Genomic DNA, 17,705 nt, shown 5'->3' on the forward strand with positions numbered 1-17,705 from the left:
CACTTTTGTACCTTTTTTTTTCAGAGTGATTGATGTGTAACCGGTCTCATGAAATGCATCTCTATAGCACGCATTGTATTTATCATGCAATTTATACGTGAAAATTATTTTTTATGTGCATATGATACGCAGTGTAAACCCCTAGGGTAAGATTATTGGTGTAGGGGACGTGCCTATTAGGCTACACGCCATAAAGTGTACCAAAATAACCAACCGAGCAGCTCAAATTTGAAAGTATATAAATGGTGAACATGATTTTAAAACAAAGCACACTAAATTTGATATTTATGAGTTGAAAGTGAGATATCACCTTCATTAAAAATACTGATAATAACTGTGTTAATGTCTACTGTGGATTTGACATCCTCTGACATCTATCTAATTTAACCCAGAAAATAAAATTATAATTCAAATCTAAAACATGAATGGCTTTGTAGAATCTAAATAAATGTACTTTGTACAAATGAAGATTCATTCAGATTTAATTTGATGCTCTTTGGAACACTCTGAAGTCATGCTGGAGAACATGATCATCAGGTTTAGTTCATGAAGATGGAGTGCTGCTGTATTTGGAGATTTCGAAATACTAAGTAGCCTAATTCATCTTTACTTCCCTACTGGTTTTGGGCATGAGGATATAAGTGAGTCATAACACAGGCCAGAATCAAACCTGTGTCTCCCACTCATCCTCTCTGGTGCATGTGTGCTAAACGCTAGGTCGCGGTTATGACATCGCTACATTTGTATTTAATATACTGAAAATTAAAGTCTCCTCATACTATATGACATGTATGAATCATTTATGAAATATGAAATGACCTCTGCAGTCACCCTTTAGACACAGATGTGATACAGCGAATCTGAAACAACATTCTTCTCCATTTGTGCCAGTGTAGAGAGAGGCCAGTCTCACTATATTGATTGGCTGTTCGTTCCACTGACAGAGTGCTCTTGAGAAGAGAAATCAATGCTAATGTGATTTGTTTATACTCTTTTAGTATGCTTTTACCTTACATTACAGCTCATCAGGACTCACAATCCAAAGAGTTTACAGCGACCTTAGGTCATTAAACCTTTAGTATCGAAGGATGGATGAAGCTTGGGCTGTAGAGTTTGTTGGAAGGAGAGGAAAAATGCTACAGTAGCCAAATAAACTTCAGTTTGGTCACCCCATTATCTTCCCCCGTTAATATGTAATTATGCACTGACAACGTTTTTGTAGTATTATTAGTGGTGTTTTTACTGAAGAAAATGCAATAAGGCCCACTGAAGTGCCTTGGAATGCGCAGCTTTGTATGATGCATTGGCGTAATTTCCACTGAAACAGGAAGCTAAAGCGGGACATATTGAATGGCTCCTCCCCCTTTATAGCCAATAGCGTTTAGTTTACCTCACAGACTGCAAGTCGTACTTGACAGCAGCATAGAAGCGAATCCGAGCGCTGATGATACGTTGGATTCAATAGTAAGCTGCGTTCACACTACAAGCGACTTTGTCGCTGCATGTCGCCGGTGGCTGGCGATGAGGTCGCTAGTGGGCGTTCCCACTACTGGTTGCCTTGTAATGCTTATGAATAACATCCAATGACAGCGAATCAGTTTTCTTGCCGCTAAAAACAAACATTCTGGAGGGAAAATATTAAATATTTAGACTCGTAAAGCATGTAAGTTAAATGAACGAGTACCTGGGTCTCACAACTCCGAAAATATCAGATCAAAATTGAAAATAGGCGCTATCTGTATAAACAAACCACATATTTGAGCTTTAAACAACTACATTCTCGACTGAAAAACTCTTATAACTACATTTCATGACACAATAACAGTAGTATTTTAGATTTAAAACAATACTCCTCCATCTTACTGTCGATGGGGCGAGGGGCTGAGCGGAGAAGGATGATGACGCGCGCTCTAGGCTCCACTCCTATTGGTTGTCGCTCGCGAAAGTCGCTCTTCATTTGCATAAAGTTAAACATTTCTCAACTTTGTCGTGTCGCCAGACACGCCCCATCCAGTCGCCAACGGTCGCGACCGCACGTGTTGCCGGAAGTCGCCCGCTCCCCATTGAAATGAATGGTATCGTGTCGCTTTGTCGCGTGTAGTGTGAACGCAGCTGTAGAAGTGTGAATAAATTCTCGCCATTTCATTCTTAACCAACATTGGTTGCATTGGAAAATGTAAATAAAACTCGAGGGTTTGAGCAACCGAACACACATCTCCAACCCATATTGCTCTGTGACGTGTCAACGGTTGCATTGGCCAGGTGGTATTTATAGCAGAGGGGCGGGACGCTTTCGACTCTAGAGAGCATTTGATTGGACAGAAGATGTGATGAGAAGCTGAAGATCCATTTTAGCGGAAGTGAGAGACTGTATGTTTTGAATGCTTATATCTCCTAATTGTGAATTTTGTCATTGTTTGGAACACACCAGCTTAATCATAACCTTAAATCTAACATATTCATACTAAAAGCTAAAAAACTTAAATTTTGAATTTCAGGGGGCCTTTAAGAACAATCATAACCTTGATATGTAAATAAAGTATTGAGTGTTCCTTTTGTGCGTAACTGGGCCTGAGAGAGGTGTGCTATAAGGCTTAAGGCCCCGATATCGAAAAACTACATGGTGTGACAATTTAGAACAAAATCAGGCAAAAACTAAGTTCATTTGGAGTTTATTTTGGCAGTTTGAAACAGCTTGCAAAAGCAAACTTCCTGGTTTAACAGGAATCAAGTATTTGCACCACATTCAAAAGGCAGTTGGCTAGACTGATCTTCGTCAGCTTGGCTATTGACAGAAATATGAGGAAGAACCCGATATCATCTTATCCACTTTCCCCATACTGAGCACCAAATGATCCCTGTCAGAAAGACTACAGTGTCTCCATAAAAGCTTTTCCGGAGCTGAGCCAAACGTGCATATGAATATCCTAAAGTGGTTACAATGCAGAAGGCTTTAAAAGGCTTCCTTTAAGTTTAAAGTAAACAAACCTTGCAGAGAACTAAGATTGCAAGGATACAAATTTACTTTGAGAATAGGCCATGACCACTTAGCTGGAGCCTTTGTGGGGAGATCAGTCATTATTAATGAAAGCAAAAATGCTGACAAGGCAAAACCTACCAAGAGATTTTTGCAAATGCAACATATTTGAACCGCTGTTGGCTATGATGCAATTATCATGGCTCTGTATGGAACTGCTTTAACGGTCTCATCAATGGCCCTGTTTACACCTGGTATTAAGATCCGTTTTGGTCGATCGGATCACGAGTAGATTCTCCCTACTCAGTGAAACACCCACTGAGAATCCTGTTGAAAGTGACACACTCTTTCAGTTTAAATCTGGACTAAATGGACTATCTCTTTGACCTAGCATACACATAACACATTATAAACTTCTAAAATTCAATGTTAGGCTGCATAGTTTAGGTCAGCCGGAACCAGGAACATTCCCCATAAATCCTGATGTACTTGTTACATCATAAGAAGAATGGCGTCTACGCTAATATTAGTCTCTCCGTTTATCCCGAGTTTTCCCGCAGTCCGCCGGATCCAGGCCGTATCCAGATCTGATGAAGGACCATCGCCTGGACGCGATGACAACGCAGTCCTGAAGTGTCAACCAGTCCCTCCCCTATGAAGGCCTCCTTCCCTTCCCTTTACCTCTGTACAGATAAAACATTGTCAAAATAGTTCCGGTTCACATGGTAAGCGATAAATAATTCTGTATCATACATTTTTACGCCCAGACAAGTAATTTGTTGAGGTCAATTTGTAAAGAAGGACTACACGCCTGCGCACATATATATTCAAACACGCATACCTATAGACTAAACACGTAATACGCATGTGTACGCCGTCAGCGTTTTCACAGGTTTGCAAAGGTTGCGTAGAGATAAAAAAAAAATATAAATATATATATATATTTTCTTCAAGGCTTGCACCTTGGAACCTATTTCAAGGTTTACGTTCTCGAGCCACCAGGCACTGTTGTTTTGGTGGAGCCGGAGCACATTAAGGGTTTTCTGTTGGAACTGTGTCGTGTAAGCGGCCGCTAAATTAATAACTAATGATCTTTGCAACGGAAGTGAATCATTCAAAACTAACTTTAGCTGGACAATAACTTTATTCTAGAGCTGCTGTTAAGCCAAAACAATCTCTGTTACTGTAATTTCCTATTATCACTGTAAAGCTGCTTTGAAACAGTCCATATTGTTAAAAGCGCTATATAAATGAAGGTGACTTGACTTGACAAGTAGAAGAGGGAGACACAATACCCATAGACACCTGGTGTTTTAATCCGTCTCTTTTGTCCACTTACGACCACTTCTGTCCTGATTTCTTCCAGGGGAAGGTGTATGGGTGGGTACATTTATGGCCTTTTCCAGATCTTTCGATCTAATGGACGAAATAAACTCAAGCATTTTACATATGAACGCGACCGGAGACAACGGAATACACACGGAGAGCAGCAGTTTTCGTTTCTGCTCTGACAGCCGCAAGACCACGCCAAACGCTGAGAGTGTGTGTTAGAAATCAGGAATGGTGTGAAAACATTGTGCTTAGTCAAGTCAAGTATTCAAACTAAACTTGGGTCTTTAGTCAAGAAAGTTTAAATCCCGTCTGGCTAGTGCACTTCCCATAATGTTTATGCGTTAGGTCAGTAGATGGAGAGTAGGCGGTCTTTTGTGGCTGTTCGAACGCATTCGACCACATGAGCATTTACACTACGAAAGCAATCCGGTCAAATGTGTTTTCGACTGGAAGTAGTCGAAAGTGGACAAGCTCAAATGTTTTAGACCCCGTTTACACTAATTAGCATCGTCCACTCGTGATCTGATCGAAAAAGCTTCTACCAGGTGTAAACAGGGCCAGTGTTGTAACAAAAGTCCTAAAAGCTGTGAAAATGGTTTAGTACTAAGTGTGTGTTCACACTTGTAGTTCAGATCTCCTAGTTCTTTTGGTTCAGACCAAAAAATAAATGAATGCATGTAGCCCTGGTTCACTTTGCATTCACTCTGTCATTTATAACACTGAACCTAAAGATACAAAGCAAAAAGCTTTTATCACATCATAAAAGCTTTTTGCGTTGTAAAAAATGACAGAGTGAATGCAAAGTGAACCAGGGCTACATGCATTAATTTATTTTGAGACGGAACTTACCTAAAATCTAAAACAATGCTGTGTGCTGGCCAGTGGTTGGCGATGTCACTTTGCAAGGAAACCCCACTACCTATAGAATGAACATTTAATACGCATGCACATGATGTCACCATTTCACAAATTCGCGTTTGTGTTGTTTACAGAGACGATAAAGCTATCGCTTTAAAAAACGTGCACTTTGAAACCAGATTTCAAATGCTTGAGTTTTCAGGCCACCAAAACGCTGTTGACGTGTAAATGATTGGCCAAAACGCATTAAAAGTTTTCAGTTTTTAGTGTTGTGTAAATGGCCCCTTAATGTCCAGGAATTATCAACAGAACTTTTCTTCTGTATTGTGACATATTGAAGAGAAAAAAAGAAGAAAGAAAGCAAGACAGGGACTTGGTTCTATCTATCGTTTGTTCACTGGATTTTGAGATGCAGTCAAAAATGAATGTGATATTGCAGTTGATTGTGGATGGCCAGGTTTTTGGACTAAATGAATGGTGAAGAATGGCATACACCACCAGAGAAAATATAGAGTTATGCAATTTTGATTCAACATTATGAGGTTAAAAAAATAAAGAGAGAAACATATGGATGAATTGTTCACAATAATGGCAACTTTAAATGTGCGAGTGAATCCTCAAAATGATTGCTCAGTGTACAGAAAACAGCTAGGAGACATGTCTTGAAATTGCGACGATTTAAATAATGATAACCAGTGAAAAAATTGACTTCAACCCAAAGAGTAGAGCTATTTTTGACCAAAGGAATATCGGTTATCTGCAGAAATATTATTGTTCAGCAACAGTGGAGAGACAGTTTCAAATTTTGTGTTAAGACGCACACCTCTCATCGATTGCAGGTTTACTTGAAATTCTAAGTCACGAAATAGCCTATAGTTGTCAATGGAAAGTTCTTACCACCAGGGCAGAATACCTCCAATATGTACTAGACTCTTGTGAAAAGTAATACGTTTTCAATGTAGGTGTTTTATGTAAACCTTTTACATTTTGATTCATTCAGTCAACACAAAATTGCTTTTTGTAGAAATATTTATTGCAGAGGAGGTATTTTTATGTACATGCTATCACAATATTACACAATATAAATCTACCAAATATCTCCATATGTGTATGCTATAAGCTTGTCATAGAGCATTTAATATAACAAGCACATAATACAGTGGGTAGGGTACAGTTTCACTCACTATACAACTTGTAACAGTCCAAAAAAGATCAAAGATTCTTTTTAAAGTTCTATCAAGGGCAGTGAAACATCAGTCTTACTAATTTCTCATTATCATGCAGAAGCAACGAGAGTTAGAGCTAAGACAATACCGCGTTAAGTAGTAGGAGTGTTCCCCCAACACGTGACACGCGGGGCCCAAGTAAACGAGCTAAATAACCAAAATCAATTCATAAATAGATAAATAATTACTTTTGTAAACTCCAAAAACTGAACTAAACATTGCACTAAGACAATGTAATAGGCAAGGTTACCATTAACATTAACAGGTCATGAGCTGAGTGCTTACATCATACTACATAGAAATCAACCTGCAGATGAGTAAAACTTGTAAACTAGAGGGATGCACTACGATACAACAACCATTCCCAGAAACATTCTCTATGTAACAAAGTTGGTCAATTTTACACATCCATCTAGGCATACATTAAGAACGGACTCTGGAGAGTGTATTATTCTTACCAGAGTATGAGATGACTAGACAGTTTAGGAGCAGTAGATCTATAGGTTGCTGAAAGATCCCTTTAGTGTACCTAGAAATCCATGAGCACATATCCTGATGAGGATCGCAGAAATTCTGGGTCCTAAATTATAAGCAGATTATATAAATTTTAGAAGGTGGTGATACTCTCTTGATTGCTGCTTTGTAGTCAATAAAATACTACCTGGGTCATTCTTACTCCGCTGTACAGTTTGTATCAAATATTAAACTCACAATGTTTAAAGATGGAAATAATATAAGATGCATTTTTTTTGAAGAAAAGGTTCTAAATGGAACCTTAAAGGGTTCAAAACCTTTTAGGAGTTTCAATCATGGGATTCATTTTTGGATTTACTTTGAAATTGTTTTTTTTAAATGATTTACTTTCATTTTTGGAAATAACCCATTAAACATGAAAGTGTTATGCAATTATTAAATGCATTTCTCCTTATATAGAACCTTTTTTTTTTTTTTTGGCATAAAAGGCTCTTTAAAATTGAGTCAAGAACCCTAGAAACCCATTAAACCTTAAATTCTTTAGTGATAATTAATGACGTCAAGCTTGACCAGAGCATATTTCTGAAAGTCTGGTAAAAGACTAAAAGTAGTGCAGAACAGAAATGACCCACTGTGTTAATATAACATGGGAAGATACCCAGAGATCATTGGTAAATGTACCCCACTTAGAGATGGAAGTGTGACATCATTTGATTCTTTCACAGAATGTCAAGAATTATATATTTAGGTACATTTTTTTTTTTCGTTTTTTTTTTTTTTTTTTACCTCTTTGGTTCACATAACATATGTACATGGTATAACCTTTTCTTCTGTATTCTTGCTAATTCATAGTGCGCCCATACAAAACACAAGAATCTGTCAATACATTAAAAAAAACATTTAGTTACTGTAAGATTGGGTCAAAACCATTTGCAATTGCAATATGTCAACATTTATATGAATATTTCATTACTGGGCATCGTACTGTACAGCAGTTCATGCCTCATGTGTTGTGACACCATTACCTTGACATCATTACAGATTACCAATGACCATGTGAGAAGGCATACAAGATATGTTAACATTCCAACAATAATTTAGATAGATTGTTGAATTCACATCAGTTGTCTCTGGGGATGTTTCAAAATGTTCTTCTAAGAAATCGTACAATTTCCCAAAAAACAATACAGTAAAAGCTAGATTTTTATTTGTAAACTGATGTAATCATCATAAAATGTTAAAGATACCAGACACATGATAAAGAAATTAAGGCTTGGGTCAGAATTTGATATGACCTAGACTGGAATTTGATACGTTTTGTATATTATCATGAGTGTTCTAATTGTAAAAGATAAAAAGGAAAGTCATTATAGATGCAGAAACCTAAATGATTGTGCCCTACGCTGAGAGAAATTATATCTATGGTCCCATGAACTGAGTAGTGGACTATTTCCCCCTAGCATACCCCATTCAAAAAGCATTTACAATTTTGTAACATTGCTAATATATAAACTAAACTTCATTTCTTTTCAAAAATAAGATGCTGATTTTCATCAAGTGTTTCAATAAATATTTATGGGCTATGACAAAGGTTTCACATATCCCAATACAAAGTAAGACTGGTACAGGACTATTTAAATAGGCACATTCAGGATAATATATCAGCAAATTTGGAAGCATTGGAAATGTGTAATTTTTTATTTTTTTTAACTAGCTTTCTTTCTAGTCAAGAAATCTAAAAAAAAAAAAGTGTTGCAAATGTGCACATATGATCTCACTGCGGAACTGCATAAAACACCAAGGCCAAAAGACAAACAAGGGAAAATATGAATGGAGTTATGTCCAGTTTATATCTGTCTTTCTTCTTTACTAAAGTGCTACAGGGTAATTTTCTAGCAGCCATATGAATTCGGCTCACTGTACAAATGTAGTGGTACTCTATTATGCTGTTGAGGTTTGAGTTCTTAGATTTATTGGATTTTACCGCTATCTTTGGCAAAAATGTTTTACTCAAACCAAACTATAATGCATGAATCAAATCAAAACAAGGAAATGGATCAGGCTTACTCCATGACACTTCATGCATGGTCCACACCCTCAGGAACTTGTACAATCTTTTGTGGAAGCCACAGTCAAGGAGGGGCTACAGATGCAGCTGTTATGAGGGTTCAAATGTTAATGAGTATACATGTGGTGAGTATAGGCATCTTGTTTACATTGCACATAAAGAGTTGCATAATTGTAAACTACCGTTTCTATTTAAAGGTTCAACCAATACTTTAGAATCTGGAATGCCTGGTGAGTTGTTGCATTTTTGTATTTTTTTTTCTTTTTTCTTCCAAAAAAACACAAAGGGAAAACAAAAGGTTGAAGAGAAAGGCAGCTTGTGCGACTTGTTGATTTTCTTCTCCAAATCACCAAAAAATCTATTAGAGTTTATATTCTATGGTGTATTTATGAAAGAAAAAGCACATATAATGAGAACTAACTAACGGTTCACTCAGGTAAAGTGTCATGCTTTTTTTGTTGATGCTTGGTCGTCAAATTCCCAAGGACAGACATCTGCCATTTTAACACCACTAGTAACTCTGCCTTTGGAATTTGAACTTATCTGTTTGCTAGTAGATGGACTGTTGCTCCTGTTGACTTCTTTACTAGTGGCAGCATCTTCAAAATCCCAAGGGCATACATCTGCTTGCTTGCCTTTTGCTAATGCAACATTTGGGCTTTTTTGTTTTTCCATTGAGACAATTTCCTGACTACTCTCAACATCCCATGGACAAACTTCAGCCAGTGCAGACTGGCTGACAGGTCTTTCTTTCGCCTTGCCAGAGGTGAACCTGTCTTTTGTGTTTGATTTCTTTTTGTCATCATCTGGATCCTTTGTTTTTTCTCTCTCCATCTCTAATTTTCTGACAGGGGAAGTTCCCTTCTTTATAGCAGGGGTCTCCTTTGTTTTAGAAACCTGAGAGGAACAAGGGGTCTTTTCAGAGATTGGACCCGAGACAGTCTCGTAGTCCCATGGACACACTTCTGCTTTAGGGGGCGGCTGCAGTGAGCTGCCTGTGGATTTAGTAGGTTCGGGGAGAACACTCTTTACTTTGCCCTCTGTAGGTGTATTACCCTTGCCCTTGACTTCAGTAGGCGAGGAGCTTATTTTGCCTTTGATCTCAGCTGGTGTGGTGCCCTTTTTTGGTCTGCTCTTATCAGGGGAGCAAGCTGAGTCCTTTGGCTTGCTCGACACTTCCTCAAAGTCCCATGGACAGATGTCAGCTTTTAGAACCTTGGGGACCTCTCCAGAAGCCTGGGGTTGGGATATGGCAGGCTTACTAGTGGAGTTAGGTTTTGACACCATTGCCTGACTATGGTCCTCATTTCCTTCCTCCCATGGACATATGTCTGTTCTATCTGCAACTTTCTGGTTTGGATGCCTGGCCATAGAGGGTGACTGCTCTGTGCCTTTTTGCTTTTGCGACTTTGTCGCTTTGTTGCTACTCCCATGGACTGTGGTGGTCTGCTCAGGGGCAATGGACACATGTTTCTGGACCTTGTTTTCAGAGGGGGTCGGCAAGTCCTCCAGTTCCCAAGGGCACACCTCTGAAAGGTCATACAGATCTTTCCCCTTGGCTGTTTCTGAGCAAATGGAGGGCTGGCTTCCGCTCATTTGTGGCTTCATTATACCGGTTTTGGCAGATGTCTGCTTGTACTCCACTGATTGGCTGACAATCATCTTTGGATAACCCTCCTTTTCTTCAGCTTCAGCTGAGGTCTTGACATCCTTGTTCTTTTGATTAGCTTTCTTTGTTGAATCTTCCACTGCTTGGGCCTTTCCTGTTAGACCAAGTGTTTTCTCTTTGGCACTGGCAATAACGCTTAGAGATTTCTGCAGCATGGATGTTCTAGGGTGAATAGGTTTCTTATCAGCTGTCAGGTTGTGAGCGCTAGCTGACTTGCACACCAAGGGAACTGACTCTGTTGACTCACTGGCTGCATCAATCTTCTCAGAGGACTTTTTGACCAGCTTTTTGCCCATTAAGGTTTCAAGGAGGGAGCCTTCTGTGGTTGCGACTTCCATCTTGTCAGTCATCGAACTGCTGGAATCCTCACTGTGGTCTCGAACATGGTCATAACTGCTGTGGGACTTTTTAAGGGAGAAAACTTTGCTCTTCAAGGATTCATCTTTGGCAGGCTTAACAGAGTGTGAAGGGTCAAAAGGGTTCTTTCTCAGGACACAGATGCTGTTGCGGGTACTCCCATGTTCACCCAGGTCCTTGTCCTCACGGCTACACTGACGACCCATTGACTCTGGAATCTCAGTTATGCGGCGCATGAGAGAGCGGCCTAGGCCCTTTTTGGAGCTGCGCTTCTTCTGCAGGTGAGGATTGTTGGCCAGCATCTTTTTCCTCTTATATATCTCCAGCTGGGAGTAGAGTTTCTTCAGCTCTTCCTGTAGATTTAAAGACAAAACGGGCCATTAATTCACATCAAGTCTACATGTAGAAATGTAAAAATAAAATGATTCTAGTTACACTGAAGCAGACGCTCTATTGCACAGAAAACATGCAGAAGTCATTATATGCAACTACAGACAGTGCCTCGAAGACGTTAGACCAAACCAACATGCTGTTTTACACTAATTAAAGACAGGACAGTCTGGGACGGTGTCAAATATGAAAATTTTGTGTTTTATTGTTAGGTCTGAAATAGCCTCTGAAGAACTTCAAAGCATTTAGAACAGCCGTGTCAAAGTCAATCAACAAATATTATACCAAGTGCAGAACTTTATCCTATTAGCAAAATGCCCTTCCTATGAACAAAATGTGGGTCTTCTGTGAGAGACTTCTTCAGCTCTAACAAACAAACAAAAACCTCTGCTCACGTTGGTACGTTTTTCCCAAAGACTGTCGCAAGACCTTACGCCACAGCCATTAATAGAACTTAGCTGGCCCATTTCCTCTGGTGTCTGCAATAAAAAACTGCCATGGCTCAGTATCTTCATCGGTTATAGGACAAGGGGTCAAAAGTTATTTGCAGATAATGAAATTTGAGTTAATTACTAAGGCAGGAGAGAGTCAAGAGGAAAAAGAAACAGGAAAGAAAACAGGGCACCTACCCGAATATCCTCTGGATCCAGACTGTGCTCACTCCAGGCAGACGTGATGCTGCTATTCAGGTATGACCCAGACCGCCCCATGTCCAATTCATCTTCATAGGCCTCTGTAGCAATGTCATCTCTTAGATGTGTGCCCGCAAACAAGAACTGTGGAAAAGGCATGGATATTTAAGAGATTCTGTAAAATTTTATTTTAGCCAACAAATGATCAAAAATGAAAGCTGTTTGGTGGATTTACCTTTGGCACAAGCAGTAACCCCAAAGTGACAGTCACTGTCAAGTGTGTATGAGCAAAGAATAGCATTAGCATCCAATCCGGGTGAAGCTCAGGGGCTAGAGTGAACCTGTGGGTGGATTTACAGAAAAATGTATAATCACCTTGGCAAAAGGCTGAGCAAAATAAAACCATTACAATTTCTGTACAATACAATTTTGGGTACTTCCCAATTTTTTTTATTCATCATCATAATTGGATCATGGCTGAAACTTTGAAAAATCTGCGCAAGATGAGACATTCCTATGTTTCCAGGGTCCTGGGTTACCCAGATTTAAATGGCACATAATGAGCACAAGACAAAGGGTCCTATGTCACCAATGTTAGGGTTAAGGTAACATAAGTAGAGAGTGAATATGCAGAATCAGAATTGATCTTTCTCTCTACTTTTGTCTGGTACATGTGCATCAAAGAAGTGACTCTGGTCACATTCAGAAACGCTTATTCAGACAACCAACTTCTTCCTTAATTAAACTTATTTCATATGAACGCATACATAATTAAATAAACATACTGATGCAATCGTGACTGAATCATGACATTTCAAAATATTGTATCGCCACAGCCATCGTCGGTGATAAGGGTAAATGTTAAACCTTTGTCCAGCTTTGGGTTTTTGAGCTGTTTACACTGTCGCATGCAATAAAAGATGGACAGGGAGAGAAAGAGGGCCTGCCTACCTTACACAACACCTAAAGGGGGACTTGCGCTAAGGAGAAGAGCGTGCAAATTCTATTTTATGCACACTGCAACTGTCACAATATGATGTCACACTCTGCGTGTATGTTTTAAAAACAATAATTCAACATATAAAAAACACTTTTTAATAGCCCACTAAGAGTTTATTACAAATAAATGACTAAATGCTGAAAATTATTACATCTATATGAACAACAATTTGGGTTGCATTTACAATGCTGTGAAAACAGGGTGTGCTACAGCACCCCTACTGTAATTCCTGCGCCCATGAGAAATGCTCAAAAGTTAACTCTGACTGCTGATTAGCATGTAGCTAAGCTAACACGTCGGTACTTTATATCCTATGATTCTCTTAGTTGAAAACTTGAAATAATATTTCAGCGAGATGCATCTGTTTCGTACCACTACTGTTTCTACTTTTTTACTGAATAAAAAGAGATTTATTGTCACTATTTCCTTCAGCTTTGTCTGCCATCTTTGGATGAAAACAATTGAAATTTGAAACTGCAATGCCCACTATGGCTCACCACGTCAGAGCTTGTGCACTTCTAAGTGAGTCCTTGGCAGTCTCCAATATAGCAGGTTTATATTTAGATTTATGCTGTGTTCATCTGTGCATAGATGTGTTTTTTCTTCTTCAGGTTTATCTGTGCTGGCCTGCTGGGAGACTGTCTTCACCTGGGACTATGTTTGCTGTGAAGTTTGCAGCTCTGTTGATTCAGCTCTTTTAATCTGGTTGGAAAATGATGGTCCCTCTGAGATGACTGATACACTGAATAGAATGGACATGTCCGTACATATGAAGAAAATAAGAGTTTAAATAAAAGTTTTCCTCTTACTGTTGTTACATCACCTTCTGAGATTGCTGAGGTGAACTGTGTGTATACTGAAAACTGTGTGTGTATGCTGAAAACACTGGCTGCCACAATACATTAATTCATGTTTATGATGAAAGGACATGGGTGCTGTTACACAAGAATACAGATCCTTAACTAACACTATCCCATGGCTCTGTACTACGATTAATTACTGTAGAAACAGTGGAGAGAGCACCAAGCAATGCAACACTTCTTAAAATCACATGACCTGCCTTTGAAGTCAACCGCCTTTATCTTGTGTAAAAGTTCAAGCTAAGTCCCTGCCTGAATGAGTGCCTCATTACCGCTGAAGTTATTCATTCACTCCACAGCCCTAAACTGATTTTTTAGAATGCAGTGGCGGTCCGTCGGACAAGGGAGGCAGATTTTCCTTAAGATGAATTAAAAATGAACATAAGAACTAAAAACTAAAACAATTATTCCAAACACGTGGTTTTACCACATCCCGAATTGTAGAGAAGGCTGACATTGTTTAAACAATAATATCAATAGTAAACTGACCTATCAAAATGGATATTCATTTGCACTTTATTTCAATGGTCCACTTTAGACATTCTACTAACTATAAGTATTTTTGCAACTACATGTCAACTAACTCTCATTAGAGTATTAGTAGACGATCTGCTTAATATCTGTTAACATATTTTTTTTGATGGTCCCTTAACAGACATTCTACTGACTATAAGTAACTTTGCAACTATATGTCAACTTATTCTATACCGGAACCCTAACAGAACATCAGTTTAACAGAACATCAACTTATATTTGGATCTGTACCTCACACACAGCTATCAAATGACTTGGAAAACAGAGCACAAGTCATATGGACTACTTTTATGGTGCTCTTCCATTCTTTTGAGCTCCCATTCAAGTACCGTTCAGGCTCAACCCCGCTTAGCTTCAGTGGGAAATCAGGCAAGAGCTGCTCACAGAGATTAACTTAAACAATGTGTTGAGATCACAAGCATCCCATAAGGACCATCTTCCAAAACACAACATATGATATGCAGCAGGTTTTTTTTTTTTTTTCGCTGGGAGTCTGTATAACAACAGCATCTGGCTTTTAGTCTAGTGTATTCAAGTAAAGGCAAGTGCGAGAGATATTGACTTAAAGGGGACCTATTATGCAAAATTTACTTTTATATTGTTTTTGAACATAATTATGTACCCGCACTGAGTCAAGTCAAGTCAAGTCAAGTTTATTTGTATAGCGCTTTTCACAATACAGATTGCATCAAAGCAGCTTCACAGTATTAAATTTAAATAATACAACAAAGTTTGTTTCAAGAGGAATTTATTGATTGATAAAATTAAATTAAATATCCCCAAAATATCCCCAACTGAGCAAGCCAAAGGCAACAGTGGCAAGGAACCGAAAAACTCCATCAAGTGACCTAATGGTGTCCTAAAACTCCATCAGGTGCCTTAATGGAGAAAAAAAAAAACCTTGGGAGAACCCAGGCTCAGTCGGGGGCCAGTTCTCCTCTGGCATTGGATAGAGGCCGGATTGTAGTTTGAACTGTAGGATTATATGAATGCCTGGCTGAAGAGATGCGACTTTAATCTAGTTTTAAACTGGGAGAGCGAGTCTGAGCAACGAACAGTATCAGGAAGACTATTCCAGAGTTTTGGAGCCAAATGTGAAAATGCTCTCCCTCCTTTGGTGGTTCTGGATATCCTAGGTATGACCAAAAGCCTTGAATTTAGTGATCTCAAAGAGCGCGATGGATTATAGGGCGATAGAAGATCCGTTAAATAGACTGGAGCTAAGCCGTTTAGGGCTTTATAAGTCAGTAGCAATACCTTGTAATTAATACGGAACTTTATAGGTAACCAATGCAGTGATGATAAAATCGGTGTTATATGATCATATTTTCTTGATCTCGTAAGAACTCTAGCGGCGGCATTTTGGACTAACTGTAGCTTGTTTATTGAGGATGCAGGACAACCAGCTAATAAAGCATTACAGTAATCCAGTCTCGAGGTCATGAATGCATGAACTAACTTTTCTGCATCAGAAACTGATAGCATATTACGTAGCTTAGCAATGTTTCTAAGGTGGAAAAAGGCTGTTTTTGTAACATAAGAAATATGATTTTCAAAAGACAGGTTGCAATCGAGTATAACACCCAGGTCTTTTACTGTAGAGGATAAAGTAACAGGACATCCTATGATGTTAAAGTTGTATTGTGCGAGGTTTTGTGGGCGGTTTTTTGAACCGATAAGTATTACCTCTGTCTTGTCTGGATTTAATAAAAGAAAATTACGCGTCATCCAATCTTTTATATCTTTAACACACTCTGTCAATTTGGAAAATGTAGCGTTTTCATCCGGCCGTGATGAAATATATATTTGAGTGTCATCAGCATAACAATGGAAACTAATTCCATGTTTCCTTATAATATTTCCAAGTGGCATCATATATATTGAAAATAACAGAGGGCCTAATACAGATCCCTGCGGCACTCCATAGTTTACTGGAGTTATGATCGATTTTTCTCCATTTAAATAGACAAAATGGTAGCGGTCAGATAGGTATGATTTGAACCAGCTTAGTGCTTGTCCTTGAACACCAGTATAATTTTGTAGTCGATCTAAGAGTATTGTGTGATCTATAGTATCGAACGCAGCACTAAGATCAAGTAAAACTAGTATTGAGATACAGCCTTGGTCAGAAGCTAAAAGTAAATCATTTGTGATTTTAACGAGCGCAGTTTCAGTGCTATGATGCGGTCTGAATCCAGACTGAAACTTTTCATAGATATCATTTTGTTGCAAGAAAGAGCCCAGTTGAGCGGACACCACTTTTTCTAATATTTTAGACATAAATGGAAGATTTGAAATGGGTCTATAATTTGCTAGATTATTATGATCTAATTGTGGTTTCTTAATGAGAGGTTTTATAACTGAGTGTACACAATCGATACGCATGCAGGGCCCTATTTTAACGATCTTTTTTGTTTTTTTGTTGGTCAATGGTGCAGTCTATTTCAGTTGCCTCAAAATAGCAACGTGCCAACAATGCGCCTGATTTTTTTTTTTCAGCACGCCCAAGGGTGCACAAAAGGGTGCAAATGCATTTGCCATTTACACAACATGGCGCAGGACGTGAAAATGATAACTGCGTCGGGCTGAAACTAGCAAAAAACACTTGCGTCGCGCTTGATAGGGCCCGTAGTGTGAGTACACCCTAATACTCAGAGGACGAGCCGTCTGACAGCCAGCTTGTCTAAACAGCATGTTTTTGCATTCACTCAAAAATGGGCATTTACAACATGGTACAATAAATTATCTGTGGGGTATTTAGAGCTGAAACTTCACAGACACATTCTGGGGACACCTGAGACTTATATTACATCTTGTAAAAAGGAGCATAATAGGTCCCCTTTAATAATGATAAGACAGGGATAGGAGGGAAAGGAGGAAGTACTTGATGGCAGTCACTCACCTTAAAATGTGGAATATGAAAGAGAGGATGAGCTCATTGTGCACTGCGATGGCCATGTAGCGTGGCTCATGAAACGCTGAGGGGACGGTCCTCACAGCAAAACAAAGATACACGCCCCACAGAAGGAACAGGAACTCAGCTGTTTGTGAGAGGTAGTAAAGAGTTAAAACCCAAATGACATACCAGTTCCCAGATCAACCAGAGAATGATGTGGATGTCAAAACCTTTCTGTTACAAACCAATATAGCGCTAGATTGAAAATACCAGAATGATAGAGAAAAAGACATTCAATGAATGCAATAAAAGGCATCTAGATTGCTTGTATTCTCTGGACACTGCTTGACAGACAATTACAAATGAAGCTGTGGAAGGTAGTCCAAAGTTTTAAACTTCCCCATCCCCTATTGGCACACCCCATACAATGTC

At 38.9% G+C, this 17,705-nt stretch overlaps 1 protein-coding gene and 1 long non-coding RNA gene across 3 annotated transcripts in view; one reads left to right on the forward strand and one right to left on the reverse strand.

Moving 5' to 3' along the window:
• The window catches only part of LOC309509977, a 961,882-nt gene that overhangs the window by 225,540 nt on the left and 718,637 nt on the right, over positions 1-17,705 (forward strand). The window lies entirely within an intron of this gene.
• The window catches only part of gpr158a (G protein-coupled receptor 158a), a 107,497-nt gene continuing 95,974 nt past the window's right edge, over positions 6,183-17,705 (reverse strand). Inside the window, exons 8-12 of one of the 2 annotated variants that reach the window (XM_082184965.1) lie at positions 17,280-17,418; positions 12,219-12,324; positions 11,981-12,127; positions 11,747-11,830; positions 6,183-11,314 (exon numbers count right to left, since the gene is read on the reverse strand). In XM_082184965.1, the coding sequence (XP_082041091.1) occupies positions 9,380-11,314; positions 11,747-11,830; positions 11,981-12,127; positions 12,219-12,324; positions 17,280-17,418 (2,411 nt within the window). In that variant the 3' untranslated portion in view covers positions 6,183-9,379. The remainder of the gene's footprint in view (positions 11,315-11,746; positions 11,831-11,980; positions 12,128-12,218; positions 12,325-17,279; positions 17,419-17,705) is intronic. The other variant, XM_082184966.1, reaches the window with a different exon arrangement.

This window comes from Leuciscus leuciscus (genome assembly GCF_965113295.1).
Source record: "Leuciscus leuciscus genome assembly, chromosome: 11".
NCBI lineage: Eukaryota > Metazoa > Chordata > Actinopteri > Cypriniformes > Leuciscidae > Leuciscus > Leuciscus leuciscus.